This window comes from Lonchura striata, chromosome 10, assembly GCF_046129695.1.
Source record: "Lonchura striata isolate bLonStr1 chromosome 10, bLonStr1.mat, whole genome shotgun sequence".
In the NCBI taxonomy this organism is placed as follows: domain Eukaryota; kingdom Metazoa; phylum Chordata; class Aves; order Passeriformes; family Estrildidae; genus Lonchura; species Lonchura striata.
In genome coordinates, this window is record NC_134612.1 from 20,133,250 (window position 1) to 20,150,811 (window position 17,562).

Consider the following 17,562-nt stretch of genomic DNA (forward strand, 5'->3'; position numbering starts at 1 on the left):
GGCCTTGTTTTGTATTTTTTTTTTTTCTTTTAATGACTGCAGCGGGATCCGCCAGCGCTGGCGGGGCGGTGGGCTCGGGGCTGCAGCGGGACCCCGGCGGCTCCGCCCGGCGGCCGCGGGGCTCCGCGCGTTCCCTGGATGCTGCGCGCTCCCCCTGCGGAGGGAGAGAGGGAGGGAAGGAGGGAGGAGAGAAGGAAGGAGGAGGAGGGAAGGGGGGCGGGAAGGAGGCCGGGGCTGCCGGCGGGAGGCGGGGGAGGGCGGCCGGGCCGGGGCCGCCAGGCCGGGGCGGCTGCAGCGGGACGAGGCGCGGCGGGGCGGGCGCGGCCCGGCAGCAGCGGCGGCCCCGCTCCGCCCCGCGGCTCTCCCCGCCCGGCCGCCCGCAGCCCTGCCCGGGTCCGCCCGCCTGCCCAGCGCCCCCGGCACCGCTCCCGGGCAGTGCCGGCACCGCCTCGCAGGGGGAAACAGGCAGCGAGGCGAGAGGAGGGCGGCGAACAGCTCTGGGTTACTGAAACCGGTACAGGAGCTGCCAGGACAAACGGAGCTTTAGCCAAAAATAGCTCCTTCAGGGTTAGGCTTTTTTTTTTTTTTTTTTTTCCTTTTTGCCTTTTTTTTCCCTTTTTTTTTTTTTTTTTTCTTTCTAGTAGTCGAGCGGCCGGAGAAGCGCCCCAGCGCAGCGCACCTGCCGGCCCGAGGGCAGCCGAGCAGCCGCGGCAGGATGTACCAGGGACACATGCAGGTAAGCGGCCGCGGCGGGAGCTCGGAGCGGGCTCCGCCGAAACGCGGCTCCGGCGACTTTCGGTGGGCTGAGCGGAGGGGAGATGCCACCCTGGCACTGTGCAACAAGTGACCCGGTGCGCCGTGACCGCGGCTCTCCAGCTCAGGGCCGAAGGGAGCGGCGTGCCCGGGGCTGGCGCTGCTCAGCGGGGGAGGATGGCGAAGGGGTTCTGTCAACTTTGTAACTAGGTGAAGTTCTCTGTGTGTTTTTCCATGTGTGATGCCTGCTTGTTCAAACAGATTCAAGGGAGTATTCCAGGGCAAACATTGTTATGGCATGCTTTAAGTGACACATGTCTCCTGCCATCCTCTTGATGCATCTCTTCCTGTATGTCAAGTGAAGGGCAAACAATAAGGGAAAAGACAGAGCACTTGCTTTGCAAAATCTGCAAAGGTTTCACGCCACACTCAAACTGTCGATTTGCTCAATGTGTTGTGTTTAAAGGTGATGGATTTCTATTCCTCCCTCCCGACACGGGATGAGGATTAATTTTGCTAAGCCACGGAATGACTTTGTAGAATGAATTCAAACACACGGCGAAGAGACTTCAAGATTTTAGGCAGAAATCTTGTCTTATGATCCTACTGATCTGTGTTGCCTTGGCAGAATACACCCCTCCCTGATAAGAACATTCCACTGCCTTGGACCTGATGGCTTTAACCTTGACTCCCGCTCTCCTTCACGTGGCTCTTCCTTGGAAAGCCAAGTCTGTTTTGAAGGAGGAAGTATCAAAGCGGAGTAAAGGTTTACACTGATCTCCCAGATTCCCTCCTTTGCTTTGACCCAGTCTGGCTTGGTGCTCACTGCCAGGAACGATCAGATGCTTTTATCACGCACATCCTTGTGTGCGGTGTTGGCAGCGGGGCCGTTCAGAGGGGAGCCGCAGCCTCAGGAGGTGCGGGCTGGCCACTTGCGCTCGGTTTTTCGCACAGCGTTTAAAGCCCGACCGAGCGCTCCTGGCACCGCGGGCAGTGCGCGGTACCCGGGAGTTCAGAGAGCATCTGATTCAGCACTGCCTGCCAGAGCTGAATGACACCGGTTACTCTTTCATGTTTGTGTTACCTGGTCGCAGCAGTGATAAATAATGTGACATAATACTGCTTGTAATAGGAGAGCAAACAGGTTTTAACAGATGTCATCAGTGGAGGGAGTATGCGTGTTACCGTTTATTTCTGATAATAAGGTTAAGACACAAAACCAAGCCTATAAATAATGCTACTGAACGGGACATTGCCAAATAGGTATTTACATCTGTAAGCAGAAGTTTTTTTGCTGTGAGTGACATTTTGGAAGATTTCTACAGATGTACAGCACTTTATAAAAGGGTATCTAATGGAATCTTGAGGTGTCTCACAGCACTGTAAATTTTCTGAGTCATTCAAAGATTGAAGTCAAACTTGCAGTAGGAAATAAGATCAGAACATACAAATATGTTGTAACAGGTGTATTTTAATTTTTTCTTTCCAAATACTTTTATTTTTCTGGCTCAAATACAAATAAATTATAAACAAATTATCTTAAAAGGCATGCTGAAGTAAAAATACTATTCCTGTTGATTACACTTATCATTTTTAAAAACAAAAGCCCAAAAGTTCATCATCCAAACTTTTGAATGTATTTTTGTCCTAACCGGAAGCATTAATGAGCTTCAGATAACATCTACAAAGCCTAAAGCCTTAGGAGAGATTTTCGTGTTTAGTATATCCTTAATTAGAGCCTTTAAGTGAGTCAGGCAAAGACAGTAAAAAGCTAATTTCTTTGCAATGAGATGATCTACTGTAATGTTGATTAAACGATGTTGGAACATAAGCTAAGTTACCATACAAATACATGTAAAAAAAAATGTACATGGCACATTTTAAGCATTATAGGTCCTTTCTTACTATCCAAGGCTTCTTCTAAGACTTTTACTAATTTAGGAAGAACTATTTTCAATTACCTGTTAATCTAAAATAAGCTGAACCATAAACCCATCCCAGTTTGGGTAGATCAAGTCAGACATATAAGTCAGCACCTTGGACTCCTAAGCAAAAATAATCTGATTTTTAAAACACTGAGCTCTTAATAGAACTCACACTTCTTGAAGAGAAGGTGGGGTGTTTAGCTGGGTAAACTACACTGGGTACATCCAAATGCAAAATGGTGGGCCAATATATAACACCTGATCCTACATGCATTAGAGCAGTAGCTCTTCTGAAGTTATCGGGGTCAAACATAGGATCTGATTTAGAATTTCAATAATCATTTCCTTTTTTTCCTACTGTTCTGTTCTCAGATATAAAAGTAAAGTCTGCAGAATTAATTCCATAGTCCCCTTATTTTAAAAGATGCTTGCAGAGCCCATGTTTCACTAATAACCTGCTGTAACTCAGCTAATTCTTGAAATACTTCTAAAAGGGGAGAACCTTAACAACTGTAACAAGGTAATAAGCATAATTACAGAGATTGGGATTTTACCTATCTTGGAGAGGCATCAATCATTATCAGCTTCAGCGGGGAATTTCTGACTGAGCTCAGTAAATTGTGCAAGTGTAGATGAAATATACTTTGCATTTAAGCTTTGCTGAAGTCCACCACCGAAAGTACTTTACAACATCATGCTATAATGTGTGTATCTCTTCTTAATTTTTTGTTTATAGTACAGATTAGGTTTGTTGGTTTGGTTTTGTTTCCCCAAAAGCCAGAAAACCACTTTGTTTATTTCAAAGATCTAGCTTTAGATTTCCTTCTTACTGTTTTCTAAGTGAAGCCTCACAACACAGAAAGACTAGAGTGGTCCTAAAATAAATTCCAAAGGCAGTTTAAAACACCTAAGAGGAAGATATGTCCTGCCTTCCCATTTCCAGGTGCCTTTCTGTAGGATTTGCTTTTGCCATCACTTGTGCACCGCCTGCTTTCAGGTAAAACACCGGGAGAGAGGTGAGGTGGCCTTGCAGAGAGCCAGCAGCCCGAGCAGCACTAGGATGCAGAGGAGTGCAGTGCCATGGGAGCTCTTTGAAAGCTCTTTCACATCCTCATGAGCCTGAGCCTTTGCTCTCTCTGTGTTTGCAGCAACCACAGGGACTGCCGGGGTCCTGAGGCAGCAGCTGCCCCTCCTGAGCATGGGGCTGAGGCTCCTGCATCAGACAGAGAACTTCTGATGAAATGCACGGGTTCTTTGTCCACAAATGTACAGCCTCAGTTATGTAAGGATCCTGTTTAATTCAGTAGATGTAGGCTCTGACAGGAGATGGATACGGGAGCGCACCCTGGGATTCACAGATAAGGCAGAAGAGCCAAGTCTAAATGCTAAATTGTACAGGTGAAAGAGAGTATTTGTCTCTCAGGATAATGTGTGCAATCCAATTCCATCTTCAACAGAACAGTAGCAGACCAGATGGAAGAAGAACATAAGCTGAGTTCATCCCCCAATCACTGCTCTCAAATTGCTGTAATTTTCACAACCGACTATAAGATGTTTCAAAGTTTTTACAGTATATTACAGACCTGGTGCCAGTCCTCCTGTTGACATCTATGAAAGTACTATAAATGAACAGGGGGAAAATTTCAGTCACAGAATGGTATGTGCACAGCATTTGGCTTCCTATGAAATACAAAATAAATGCTTTCAAAACTGTTTGCCCTGATGCTGTATTTAGTCAGCCTTCCCCAGCACAAATGCTTGAACAGAAGAAGTGCTTTGCCAAATGTTGGCATGGGATTATATATATGGCAGTGTTATGTTTTGAGATGGCTTAATTTAGACAAAGCAGAAATCTTGACCACACAGGGGTATCAGAGCTCCTCTGGCACTTTTTTGCAGGAGCAGGCTTGTTAGTCACAATGCCTTGGCCAAGTTCCAGATGAGATCGTTTCAGATAGATCAGTTCAGTCTCCTAAACTTTTAATTGCAATCAGCTTCATGCTCTTAATTCTTGTGTCGTGATATTTAACATTGTGCCATTGGCATTTCCCATATTAATCATTCACATTTCATTATGATTTCAGTTGTCAAACATACGCCTATATGTTTGTAGAGGGTCTATTAAAAACTAAGTATATGTACATGAAAATTCTTGCAAGTTTGAACCTCAAGGGCTTCACATGTTTCACATGAAAAGTACTGCTAAATATTTCATAAAAGGCATTTTTGCACTCATTTCTCAACATTTAAGACACAGCTAACTCACTGAGGAAAGGGAAGCAGAACAATCTCAATATTAACTGCAGATGCAAATCCCACTTTGGTTTACTTGGAAACATATTAAAAATACTGTGACAGTGTTGGTGACACTTCTACCTAAAATAAATGAACCCCAAAGTATTAAACAGTTATGAATAAAAAAAAAGTCATGTGTATTTTTACATTAATAAAATGGCCCACAAAGAATATGCAGAATGTAAAATTCAATTCAGTGCTAAATTGAATCTCTGCTCTGCCGTTAATACCAACATAAACTTAATAACTTGAAGCTACAAAATTTTTAAAATCTTGGCACATGGCTGTGATCCTAACTGATCACTAGTGGTGTCTCTGAATCATAACTCCTATCCTAGGTAAAATTACATGGCGATAAACTGATAATATTTTATTATTACAACTCTTTTCTAAATGTACTCACAACACTAGGGCAGTGTTTATGGTGGTATGTTTTCCATTTTGCCTTGATATTTGCCAGTATTTCAGTAGCAGTTCTCCCAAGTTTTGAACAGCAGATTATGAACTGCTTGTAAATTAAAAAAAGGTAAAACTAATGAGCTCACTTTCATAGAATGAAGTTCATTCAAAGAAAGTAGATGATAAATTGCATTTGGCAAAGGCACAGACTGAAACTGTAAAAATTGTGAGCATTTGCAATGCTGGTAGGGAGAAGCTTTCCTTCAAGCTGCTGAGCAATTTTACAAGAGCCTAGTAGAAAATCTTGCAAAGGCTCAGAAATTCTTGGCTCATGCTGTGTTTTACTGGATGTAAATTAGGAAGAACTTTTATTAACCAACTAAGGATTCACCCCTCTATTCTGGAATTAAGTTCATTCAAAAAAATAAAAAAACAACAGCCCCTAGTGTAGTGTCTGTCATATATTAATATAAATGTTAGTCTAAACCCAGTATATAACTTTCACCAAAGAGGCACTGTTTACTCAAGAACCATGCTGTACTTTATTTTTTTAATCTACCACTATTGTCACAATTTACTATGCAAAGGAGGAGGATAAAACGTTGGAATAAAATTCATCAGCTGTATCAGGAAGAATTATTCAAATAGAAGAACAGGCATGAAGGGATGGAAAAAATAATTCATACAGAAATTTAGACTTTAGGAATTGCAGTCTCGCAGCTCATCTTTAGATTACTTTGTAATTTGTAATAATCTTGTTTCTAAGCAAGCTTTAAAGAAAAGGCGTTGATGTACAAACCAGGTCCATTTTAAATCCTCTATCCAGCTTACTTTTTGCAAATGTTGAAAATGAAAAGTTAAAAGCATTGTAATAGTACTTAAAATTAATCTACCCAGCACACAAAGTACATACTAGTTGTTTGTGTCACAGAATCTAATTTTGTACAGTCTGTTTCAGAAATAGGTAAGGCAAAACTTGAGAAACACTTGTCTTCCAAATCAGAGTCATGGCATGTAAGCTAGGAGGTGACTTTCTGTATCTATGGATTTTCATCATTGTCATTGTATATTTCTACTAAAATGCCTAAGGATCATAAATACCAAATTCAGCAAATTTTTCTGCCAGGTTAGAATTATTATAAACAGTCTAACATTTCATTGCTCTGCTCTCAGGCTTTTGAAGTTCTGAGTCATTGGTACATTAGTTTTACTTCCAGTGGTTTATTTGCATATAAATAAAGTAAATTCTAAAATATCAAGTAAGTGAAACTCATTATACGCAATAGAAAAAAAAAAAAAAACTATGTCTCATCAGTTTACCCATGCCCAGAAATACAAATCACAACCCAAAGTTTAATATTAGCCACTGAATGTGATTTTCCCAAAGTTTGCACAATTAATCATGCATCAGCATTACTGCAGTTCCTCTCAAAAAAAACCATTTTGTGCCAAACTTCTGTAGATTTTCATAGTCTATGTGAGCATTAAGTTTTTTTCTTCTACTTCTCCATTACCTATCATGACACTCAGGTTTGCCACTGCTGCTCCTCTCACTGTCGTGCTTGCTGATTTTCTCCTCCTTGCTGGAGTTTGGAGCATTTCGTGCAATGTTTTTGCCTCCTGCCCCATTTGTGCAGCTTTGCCCATGCAGGGCAGGCAGCTCACCCCCCACCACTGTGCCTGAGCAGGGCTGAGTCCCCTCCAGCACCCCTTGGGCACAAAACAAAGCAGAACCAAAAGTGTTCCACAGCAAAGTGCTACTCACTGAGTGTTCACTCACATGAGTAGAGGGAGGTGGACTGGTGGTGGAAAGTTTGTCACCAGCAGAGCTCCCTCTTCACACCGTGGGAGGATTACGAAGCAATAAGGGACTGCCACGAGGAGGGAAGCAGCCAGCTTTATAAAAACCACCTGAATTTTATCTACAATGTTTGCAGGGTATCCATAAATTCACTTTTCTCACATGCTTTTCTATTTTTACAAACCCCACAGTAAATGAAGTGTTTGTGAGGTTCTCTGTAAAACGTGGAACACTCTACTGCTTCATGTTCACATGTGTTAGAGCAGTCTGCTGTCTTCTGGTAACATGTTTATTTCATATAATTTCCTTTTTACACCTCTTACCCCAATATGGATATTGAATACAAGTTACCAACACGTTTGGACAGCATTTTTCAATAAAATATGCATTTAGAACAAAATAACATCTATGCATTTAGAACAACACCAAAAGCATGTGTGATAAGGAAAGTGCAGTGCAATGAATTTAGATAAATTACCTTTTTTGATTATATTATGACTGCTGTTATGAGATACATAGAAGAAATTCAGATGCTCTTGTCCACTGACATTTAAAAATGAAACCTTGAGAATTATTTTGACATCCATTTACTGTCAATCATTTCGCTGTATAGACTAATAATTTTCAAAAGCTGAGGAAACAAACTTTAAAATTTGCTTCATCAACGTTAGAGTGAGCTGTATCTTAACTTTTGTATCAGTGAAACAATTTGAAATTATACTGTTGGAAGAAACAGAGTGATTTTCTTCCAGCCTTTTTTCACATTAATTTTTGTCTTCCCAATGTCACCAGTTGGGTTCCAAAGCTACAGTGTCAATTGGTGAATACAGCATTTCCTGGATTGGGGCAGGAAAGCTGTCACAAAATGCATTTTCAAATTCAACATTTTCTGACTAGTAGGTGTATCAATAAAAGATCCAGGAACTGTTATTCATTGTTAATTAAAAGTCAGTTAAATAGGGAGAAATACTTGCCCATTTAAGCCTAGCCTGAAATACAGAAATACGTTTCTCAATAAATAATACTAAATATTAGAGTGTAACTTCACAGAATTTCATGTGGTAAATTTTGCTAATCTTTGTAGGAGTAAACAAAGACTACAACAAATAGAAACTTTTTGAGTATTTCTGAGTATTATGTAAAACTGAGAGTAAACATCACATTTTGATACATTAGCAATCCGTCACAACCTCTTAAAATCTGAAAAAAAATAAACAAAAGAACAGATTCATATTATTTATGCTAGGTAGGAGATGGCCTTTGTCCTCAATATGGCCTTGGACACCATTGTCATAGGAGTAATGACAGAAATGTGACAGAAATTATTAATAAAATAAAAAATACAGCTTGACATGTGTCTTATCAAAGTGACAGGTTATTTCTGCTGTCATTCATGGCTGTTTAACAAGGAATATAATTTTCCTGCTGCAGGCTTGAGATGTTGATGACATCTTTCATCTTTTGCTATTTGTTGTCCAACATTCTTTTAAGAACCAGGACAATTTTAAGAAGGTTTTGTAAAAGGAACGCAAGAAAGAATGTTCGATAAAAGAAAGGGGGAAAATTATGGTGTACAGCAGAGAAAACTGAGCAAAAGTATGGCAACTAGGAAGGAAGTGAGTGCTGGTTTTGTTCTGAACAGTTGATATTACCACTTTACCTAATCCAGGTAATATACACAAGATGGCAAGTTATATACAGCTGGAAGAGATGCATAGGATTTCCTGGACCTGTGCAAAGAAAATAAATCATAATTATTAGAAGACAGGTAGATACTACATGGAAATAGTGAAAGAACAATAATCCATGTAGCACTCACAAGAAACTATTACATGCTGTTCAGGAAAGGCAGAAAAACAAAGGTGTTGGTTATATTAAAAACCTGGACCCAAAGAAAATGAGCAAAAATTTTTAAGAAGCTTCACAAATAATTAAGTTGTTGAGGTTGTGCCTTAACACAGAGCATAGAGAGCAGACAGAGGATGAATATAGTTCCTCATAGGCAGAAGGAAAAAGTGCATGTTGCTTAAAGTAAAGCTTATTTAGACCTTAGAAATATATTCAAGTATATTAAAACAATTGGAACTTTTTTGGTTATCTCATAAAAAAAAGGAGAGGAGAAGTAAAACATACTCAAAGTGGCATCTGTGTTATGGATAACCTAATTTATGATGCAAAACCAAAATGTTTAAGAGGATATGAGTTCTTCAGCTATTACAAATGTGTTATATTAAATTGGAGACTTGGCAGAAAATACGTTATAGTCTAGTTACAAATGTGAACAGAACAACAGAAAATGTACCAGATTTAAGATAAGGTGAGACAAATGGTAAGACAGCTAACAGCCCAGATACCCATATGGCTATCTGTAGTCTTCAAGGTTTTAGGGAACAGATTTCAAGGAAAACTAAACAAACCTAGACAAAGAAATAAAGAAAAAATGCTATTTGAATTTATCAGGACAACAGACTAACCCAACAGCATCTTCTGTTCATAACTGGGGTTCTAGGGAAGGGAAGTATCACTGGAGTGATCTATATGATCTTTGGTAAGCATTTGTTATGGTGTTACAAAAGAAATTATTGAAGTTGGAGAAAATAAAGAATAGCAGTAAATCTGTAAAGAAGGCAGGAAACTCATTCATGGGGAAATGAAAAATAGAGCAGTAAAGGAAGGACTGTCAGACTGAGGAAAGTTAAGTTTGTGGATCACTTTTGGAAGTGATTGTTACTTCATCCACAAACATACAAGAAGCAGGAAGATGGTGACTGCATTTGTTGATTACTCAGTGCTGGAAGACATTGTCAATATTGGGAAACATTCAGTACTGCTGAGCTCCAGTCACCAGACAGAGGGACCTGTCTGTACTTCAGCGATAAAAATACAATTTCATTTAACACTACAATATAGTTCTGGTCATCAATAACAGAAAACCTACCCTAAGCCCTGGACTATGATTTAGAAATTACTGAGAAGAATGACTTGCACATACATAATGGCTGTAAGTTGTCGATAAAATACATCCATAAAAAAGACAGATGCAGATCTAGTTTTAGAAGAGTTTTTTCCAGAATAGTCAGGAAGATATCAGTGCCAGTTGACAATGCCAGTAGCAAATTTTCAGCTGAGAATCTTGTAGAGAAGAGAGGCATGGAAACAGGTCCAAAGAAGTATGATCAAGGAGAAGGGAAAGTCTATCTTGCAAGAAGAGACCAAAAGATTTTGGCTTATTTCATTGAGCAGAATGACAGCTCAGCAGGACCATAATCACAGCATGTAAATGCATCGGGGAGATAAACACCAGATATGGAAAAAACTAAATTAGCTAAGAACAAAACTGGCACGGAAACAAATGGATATTAACCAGCTGTGAATAAATTTAGGTTGGAAATTAGAAGAAAGTTTCTGATCACTAGAGCAATCAAGACTTCCAGTAGCCTTCCAACTGAAATAGTGGAAGCAAAAAACTAATTACTTTAAAGATGAAACACAGTTTCTGAGAGATTTGGTATGATATGCTGCCTATGAGACCAGAAGATTGAACCTGCAAGGAAGGAACATCACCTTCCTTGTCTTAACAGAATCACAGAGTGGTTCAGGTGGATCACCTGGTTCAGGTGGACCACAGTAGATCACCTGGTCCTACTCCCCAGCTGCAGCAGGGTTGTCCAGAGCACGTGGCACAGGATTGTGTGCAGATGGTTCTGGGGTGTCTTCAGTGAGGGGGACTCCACATCCCCTCTGGGCAATCTGTTCAAATGCACAGTCACTGCAAGGAAATTTCTTTCTCATGTTCAGGTGGAACTTCCTGTGAATCCATTTCTGCTCATTGCCTCTTGTCCTGTTGTTTGGCACCATCAAGAAGAGCCTGGTCCATACTCTTGACCCCCTTCTTTTAGACATTTATACAAATGAATGAGGTCCCCTCTTTGTTGCCCCTCTGAAGTCCTCTTGAGAAGTCTTTCAGAAATTGCAGTCTGAAATTTCTGTGACTTCAGCAGAAACACACCCCGAGTCTGGTTTAGAAAGACCAAAATGTTCAACATCAGAAAGTCAAAAGTCTTCCTGTTACAGCTGTGGAGGGCTTGACTGTCTTCACAGCTTGAGTAACCTCCTGCTAAGAGACCCACACAGGCAGTGACAAATTTATACCACTTTGCCAAGTCCAAAACATTATTTTGAGTAGAGCTGAGCTCTAAAGTTTGAATATTCTCTCTGCCAGCTTTCTTATCAAGTCTCCCACTCTGCTGAACTCATGTTTTTGCTTCATCTAAAACCTTTACAATCAGAGGAAATGTATTTTCCAGCTAAACTCAATGGCTCACGTTAGAGACATTGAAGCCTTTCACCATCTCGTATTCATGTGGGCACCGAGGGCTGGAAATCACCAGCTGTGTCAACACTGTGTAACAGGAAGCTTAAATATATTTCAATAATAACCAAATTTTGTGTGCATGAGGATCTAAACTAGAACCCATCAGAACCAGCAGGTATATTTTCGCTGACGTTGGCTGAGTCAGGACTAAGCTCTTTTTCCATGGCACCACCAGCTCACTTTTCTCTCCTGAGCTCCAGAAACAAATACATTGGTTATTATTTAGAGCATATGGTCTTAAATAAGAGAACTCTGTTTTCTGTTTTGCAGTCCTAGTCGGGAAAAACTGCTGAACTCACTTTGGGCAGTTCTTTTGGAAGGGATCACAAAGCCACATCTTAGAGTCAGTGCTCCATCCCTGTACTGAGTCAGAATAGTATTTCTGGATTGATTCAGGCTCATAAAAGTATCTCAGGATCTGATTTCTGGAGTTCCTGTCCCATCTCATATCTGTGATTTGCATCCCACAATGTATCAGGGAGACAGGTGTCCCTGAACACTCCATCAGGATCTGATAATATCATTGCAGCCTTGCAGCTCTTGGTCATTATCAGTTCTGTGCTGTAGTGTACTGAGCATCACTCTGCTACTCAGAATTTCAGGACTCACACCAGCAAAAGAGTTTCTAAATAGGGGAAATCATTGGATATTGGCTAGACAAATATATGCAAAAGCATATCATTAAATTTACTGAGCAGGGGAATAAGTATTTGTGTCTGCCATTACAGAAAAAAATGTTGTTTCCAAAGTGTTTTACAGTTGTCAGAGAAAGCAAATTTCACTGCCCTTTTCTCAAGTAGTCGCTGAAAAATACCAGAAATAAAAATTTGAGTAAAACTTCAAATAATTAACTCAGACTCATTAATCATCACAGAAAAACTGTATATTCAGGTTGTTGCATATAGATTCTGTGTATTTGCTAAACACCGAGTAAGGCAATTTTATATGAATTTACAAGCAAGTATTTTCTATTCCTTCATGCACACAAACATGCTTGAGTTCCATCCTGTGTTTCATTTGCAGAATTAGAGAGTTGGTGTTACTGATGTGGCCAACCGGACATGATAGACACAGGCTAGAGAGACCACAAATATCAAACCTGAATTTAGCAAATGGCTGAAACCTATGCACAAAGTGTTCCCATATCTGCAAATACAAAACACAGGACTAATAATGTTTTCAGTGACTTTTATACAGTTCTGTTCACAAGAAAATAGAATTCTTGGCTTACACTAATACACAATAAACAACCAACTTTTTTTTCAACTATGGTGCTTTCAGTATATTACTGCCAACAGGCTAACTTTAATTTCTGGTATTTCTTGATAAAACAACAGTTCTGAAAATTAAAATCCCATCTAGCATTTCAGATAAGAAGATAGTTCTATCAACTGCACATTCTTTTGGACAGCAGTCTGTAAGGAGTACAGCAGAAATATTTACATTCATCTACAGGTAAAAACTTACATAACACATTCTAGAGTATGTTTTTTTTTAAACCATGGAGATGATGTCTATCATCTCTATTACCTGAAAATTAAATGCTCACATATCAAAGAACTGCAAATACTTTACAGAATACTCTAGGTTTACTAGTCAAAGACAATTTTAAATTTTTCTTTTTTTTTTAACTCTTTATAGCAGACACTTCTTGAAGAGGCGCAGAATCACTGCCTAAGTGTTAACTGCACTTGAGATTTGTTTTGTCATCAAATCATTTTCTTAAAGTAAAAATATATTACAGACATGACATTTAATTCTACTCTGACGTATGTTTACAGAATCTCACAAAGAGAAGAAGCAATTTTTAGTGCATCTGGTATCCATTTGTTTCTCTGCAGCTTTAGTTTTGTGCAGTCCCTAGAATTTGTGTTTATTGACAGCAAAATAATTTCTGAAATATGAGAAGCATGGTTTCCAGAGGAAATCCATTGCAGATTTCTCTCCTGTGTCACTTTCTTATTAATACTTAGTACTGGCAGAGAACCATGGCAGCATGTATGCTAAAAGATACCACCCAGTTATGGAGAAGACTTTGGTTTTTAATCATTAAGACACTGTTTTATAAAAACGAAAATCTTCGTAAAATTACTTTTATGTTTGAATCCAAATTTTTTGCCAGATCTCACTCAGGAACTGGAGTGTAACTGCATGGTAGAGGATTCAGTGCTCTCCGTATAACTGAGTTAGTAGGGGAGTTGGTAAATACAAACCAATAATGCAATCCCAAATTCAAGAGGAGTCTCTTCAAAACACGGAAACCTGGCCAAGTAAATGTAGTTTTTCCTTCTGAGATATTGCTGATAGGACATGGACAAAACACTAATTCGTGGGAGGGAAGAGAGGCAGATGAGTATTACAATAACAGAGAACCCTGGATGGGTAAGGAAAACTGAAAAGAGCAGAGGAGCTCTGGAGTGAATTCCAGCCAGGAGCATCCAGCCCAGGAACAGGCTGGAGAGGGAGGGAGGATGGCACAGCTGAACCCCAACCACAGGGGCTGAGGAGGAGGAGGAGGAGGAAAATCCCATTCTGAGCCAGGCTCAGCAGCTTACAGAGGAGTCAGAGTTTTAGGAGGGGAGCTGGTTGAATATGTGTTTTAGGAGATAGCACAGCCCCCACCCTGTGATTTTATCCATTGGTTCTATGAAGCTACAACAAATGATTTTGCACCACTGTGTCTGAGTCTAATCCCACCTACGTCGGCCTAATCAACTGTAATGCAGCTCATTCAATGTTTACCTCATAACTGTTGTATTCTCCAAATCCATAACAAAGGAAATAGAGTCAATGGAAAAGGACTGAGGCCACTCTTGATTTCCACAGATCAGTCTGCTGCACTGGGCTGCACCAGCAGAGTCTTCAGATCAACCTGACCCTGCTGGATTTGCTGTTGCTTACAGTGAAAGATTATTCTGGTTTCTCTATTTTTCATATATAATGCAGAAAAAATTGCAATGTATTGCCCCTAGCATTTTTTTCTAAAATGAGGTGATTTGGTTTCAGGGTGGCTTTCTAAGTCTAATAACACATAATATGATAATTACAAGAGGACAAGGAACAGACTGGTATTGATATATTGCAAATAAAAAACTGCTGTACTGATTTAGATATTCAAAGTGGCTTTTCAAAACATAGAGTTCTGAAAAAGTCTGAAGCAGTAGAGTTCATGAAAAGCTGTAGAACCAGTTTGAATAACTCTAAGAAAAAGGCCATAAAACGGAGGACTGTCACAAACAACAGAGCACACTACTTGGAGCATGGAAGGGATCTTAGCATGGTAATTAGCACACATATCAACTAGAAACTTTGAAGAACATAGTGAGATAACATTCTCAAAGACTGACCTAATGAAAGAGTTTAAGGCCTCAGAAAGAGGCATTTTCTAGAGAATTAAGGTATTTTAATCTCCATAACTACATTCAGAGGAAACACCTTAGCGGACACTGGAATTTAAGATAAATTCCTTTATATTACTTGGGACACATCCATGCCCACGTGATTTTCAGTTTATTACAGTGTCAAAAAGCAGCTGTGAGAGGGGCCAGGCAGTTGACACACATGGCCCCAGGTGCTGGAGCACTTCTATGGGAGAAGGAATATGCCAAAGGCATCCTGTGGTCACCAGCTGCTTTAACAGCTGGTATAAATCTCAGCCTGCCCCATGGGCAGAGGATGTGTGCATTCACTTCACCCTCTTTTCTCAAGCTGTGGTAGGAATGACAGTTTCAACAAAACCTGCTGTTAAAGACCACAGTTTTTGCTTTAAGTTGCTCTCCGTTCTGAACACAGTTCTTTGTTATTAGACTGTGTGAGCTGTAGGCTACTGCTTGTAGAATCCCAGACCTGCTCTCCAGGGAGCATCAACAATCTCTCAAAAAAGGTAATAAGGAAAGATGTGATACTTGGACTTCAATTCCCTAGGGATTTTTGTTTAGGAGGAGAAAGGAGTCCCAAGTTCCTTCTTCCTCTTTAGGCTGCACTGCCTTTAGAGCTATTGCTACTAATGATACCAAAAATTATCTGTAGTGGATCTTAGAAATGGAAAATAGAATCAAATCAAATAGATCTTGAGTGGAATAGATCACTGCAAGCTGCTGAGCTGTACCCCACCCTGACATCTGCACAGTCCTTTTTAGTTCAAGGGATGATACAGATGTAATTAGAAGAGAACCTGATGGAAGATATTTATAATAAAAGCAAAATAAAATAATGTAATGGATTAATATTGAGAAGCTATTTAGGAATAAAGGATTTTTTTCACAAAATGCTGAAATAAACCATTAAATACAATAATCTTAAGAGAAAGCTACATTGCTTTTTTAGGAAAAAGTGAATTAACAGAGGGCACTGCTGCTGGCTAGGTGTTTGTTAATTTTTCATGTGAATTTATTGCATATGTAAGTGATTGAATTAGTAGCACTGACAGGAACCCAGGCACGGTAAAAGCTTCCTGCTACTGACACAGCAGTGCTCAGGCTGTGCACTCCTGACCATTAGCAGTCCTGCTGTGGGAGCCTGAGCCTGGCTCAGCTCGGGCTGCAGAGCTCCTGGAACGGGACCCAGCGCGGCGCCCTCCGGAACCAGGGCTAGGATGAGACCACTCCACTTTTTTAGATTAATGACCTCATTTGGACTCTGATGCCAGGCTCCAGGGGAGAAAGTCCAGTGCGAGCTAATATGCTACCAAAATACTGCAAGGTAAGTTTTGGGGGGGGAATATTGTTAAGAGGATTTTCTATTTTGTGGTAAAGAGACTAAATGCAAAAGGGAGTCGGAAACGGGCAGCTTGCAGGAGAGACTGTAAAATGCAGGGATCAGAATGTTTTCTCACCTTTGAAAAAAGAGGGTCATGTCCAAACATTCCGAGGCTGAGCAGCGAGATCTGGATCTTCTGTCACCAAGCAGTAGATTGCTTCAGAACAGCGAGGCTTTGAGAGCAAACTAGGGGAATAGAAATTGCATATATAATAATTTCAGCATGCCAGTGTGCTGCCAAATATTAACATCTAAAAGGAATATAAGTATCATGGCTTCTGTGAAGTCCTTAGGGAGGCTCATAACCTTTTGGGAACCCTTTCCTCCTCCCCTGCAACGCATTAACCTTTTGACCATGTCAGTGCTTAGATGTACATAACGAAATGGTACCTGCAGACAGGTACAGCTGGGGAGGCAGGAACAAAACATCAGGGATGCAGGATGTTGTGCGAATTCTGTATCAAAATCTCATAGCCAAGAATAGATAACAGAGCTGAAAAAAAAAAGGTATTTCTGATGTATTATGAATGTGCAGATGAGAAGCGATGGAAAAACATTTCATGGCTGTCTTACAAACTATATTCCTGTAGCGTCAGATTGTGACAAGTTAAAGGAATGAAAATGAGATTTTGTACAAGTAGCACTGCTGGATTTAATGGTGTTGCTAATGGAGTAAGATTTTTCTTGGAGTAAGTGTGCCATAAACCAGCCCTCAGCCACCACTTCCTGTTTACTTGTGGTTTATTCTCTAGAGCAAACTCAAGTTTCATTGCAAATTTCTGCATGTACAAAAAAAAAAAATTCTTGCTTAGTATTTTCCTTTTCATACCATTTATCCTCGTGGAGAATTTTCTTTTCTAGTGAATCATTTGACATGTATAAGAATGAATGAATTAACTGTTCTTGACATGTATAAGAATGAATGAATTAACTGTTCTTTGATCAGAGTGGTACTCTGCTCTACTCTGCTGAAAGGTAGAGCTTCACTTAACATATTCTTTTTCAGTAGGTCTAGACAGCCTCTTCTAAAATTTCACTTAGATACCATTTGTAATTAATTTGAACAATCCTAGTCACTTAGTAAAGTTGCTTCAATACTTTCATTTTTATTGAAAGTTATTTCCTTGCTGCAAGCAAGGTATTTTATGATTTTCCATATGGTTGGTCCCAAAGGAGAAAATACAAAAGAGTTCCAAATTAAATTCTAATCCAATTTAACAACAGCTGTAAGGGAAATGAAGACATATTAGCCACTC

General features: G+C 40.0%; 1 protein-coding gene across 9 annotated transcripts in view; it reads left to right on the forward strand.

Moving 5' to 3' along the window:
- The first annotated feature begins 366 nt into the window (after window positions 1-366).
- PEX5L (peroxisomal biogenesis factor 5 like) overlaps window positions 367-17,562 on the forward strand; it is a 103,494-nt gene continuing 86,298 nt past the window's right edge. For 4 of the 9 annotated variants that reach the window (XM_021543354.3, XM_021543380.3, XM_021543398.3 and 1 more), the window contains exon 1: window positions 367-736. In XM_021543354.3, coding sequence (XP_021399029.1) covers window positions 716-736 — 21 coding nt within the window. In that variant the 5' untranslated portion in view covers window positions 367-715. The remainder of the gene's footprint in view (window positions 737-17,562) is intronic. The other 5 variants (XM_021543405.3, XM_021543361.3, XM_021543389.3 and 2 more) reach the window with 2 other exon arrangements.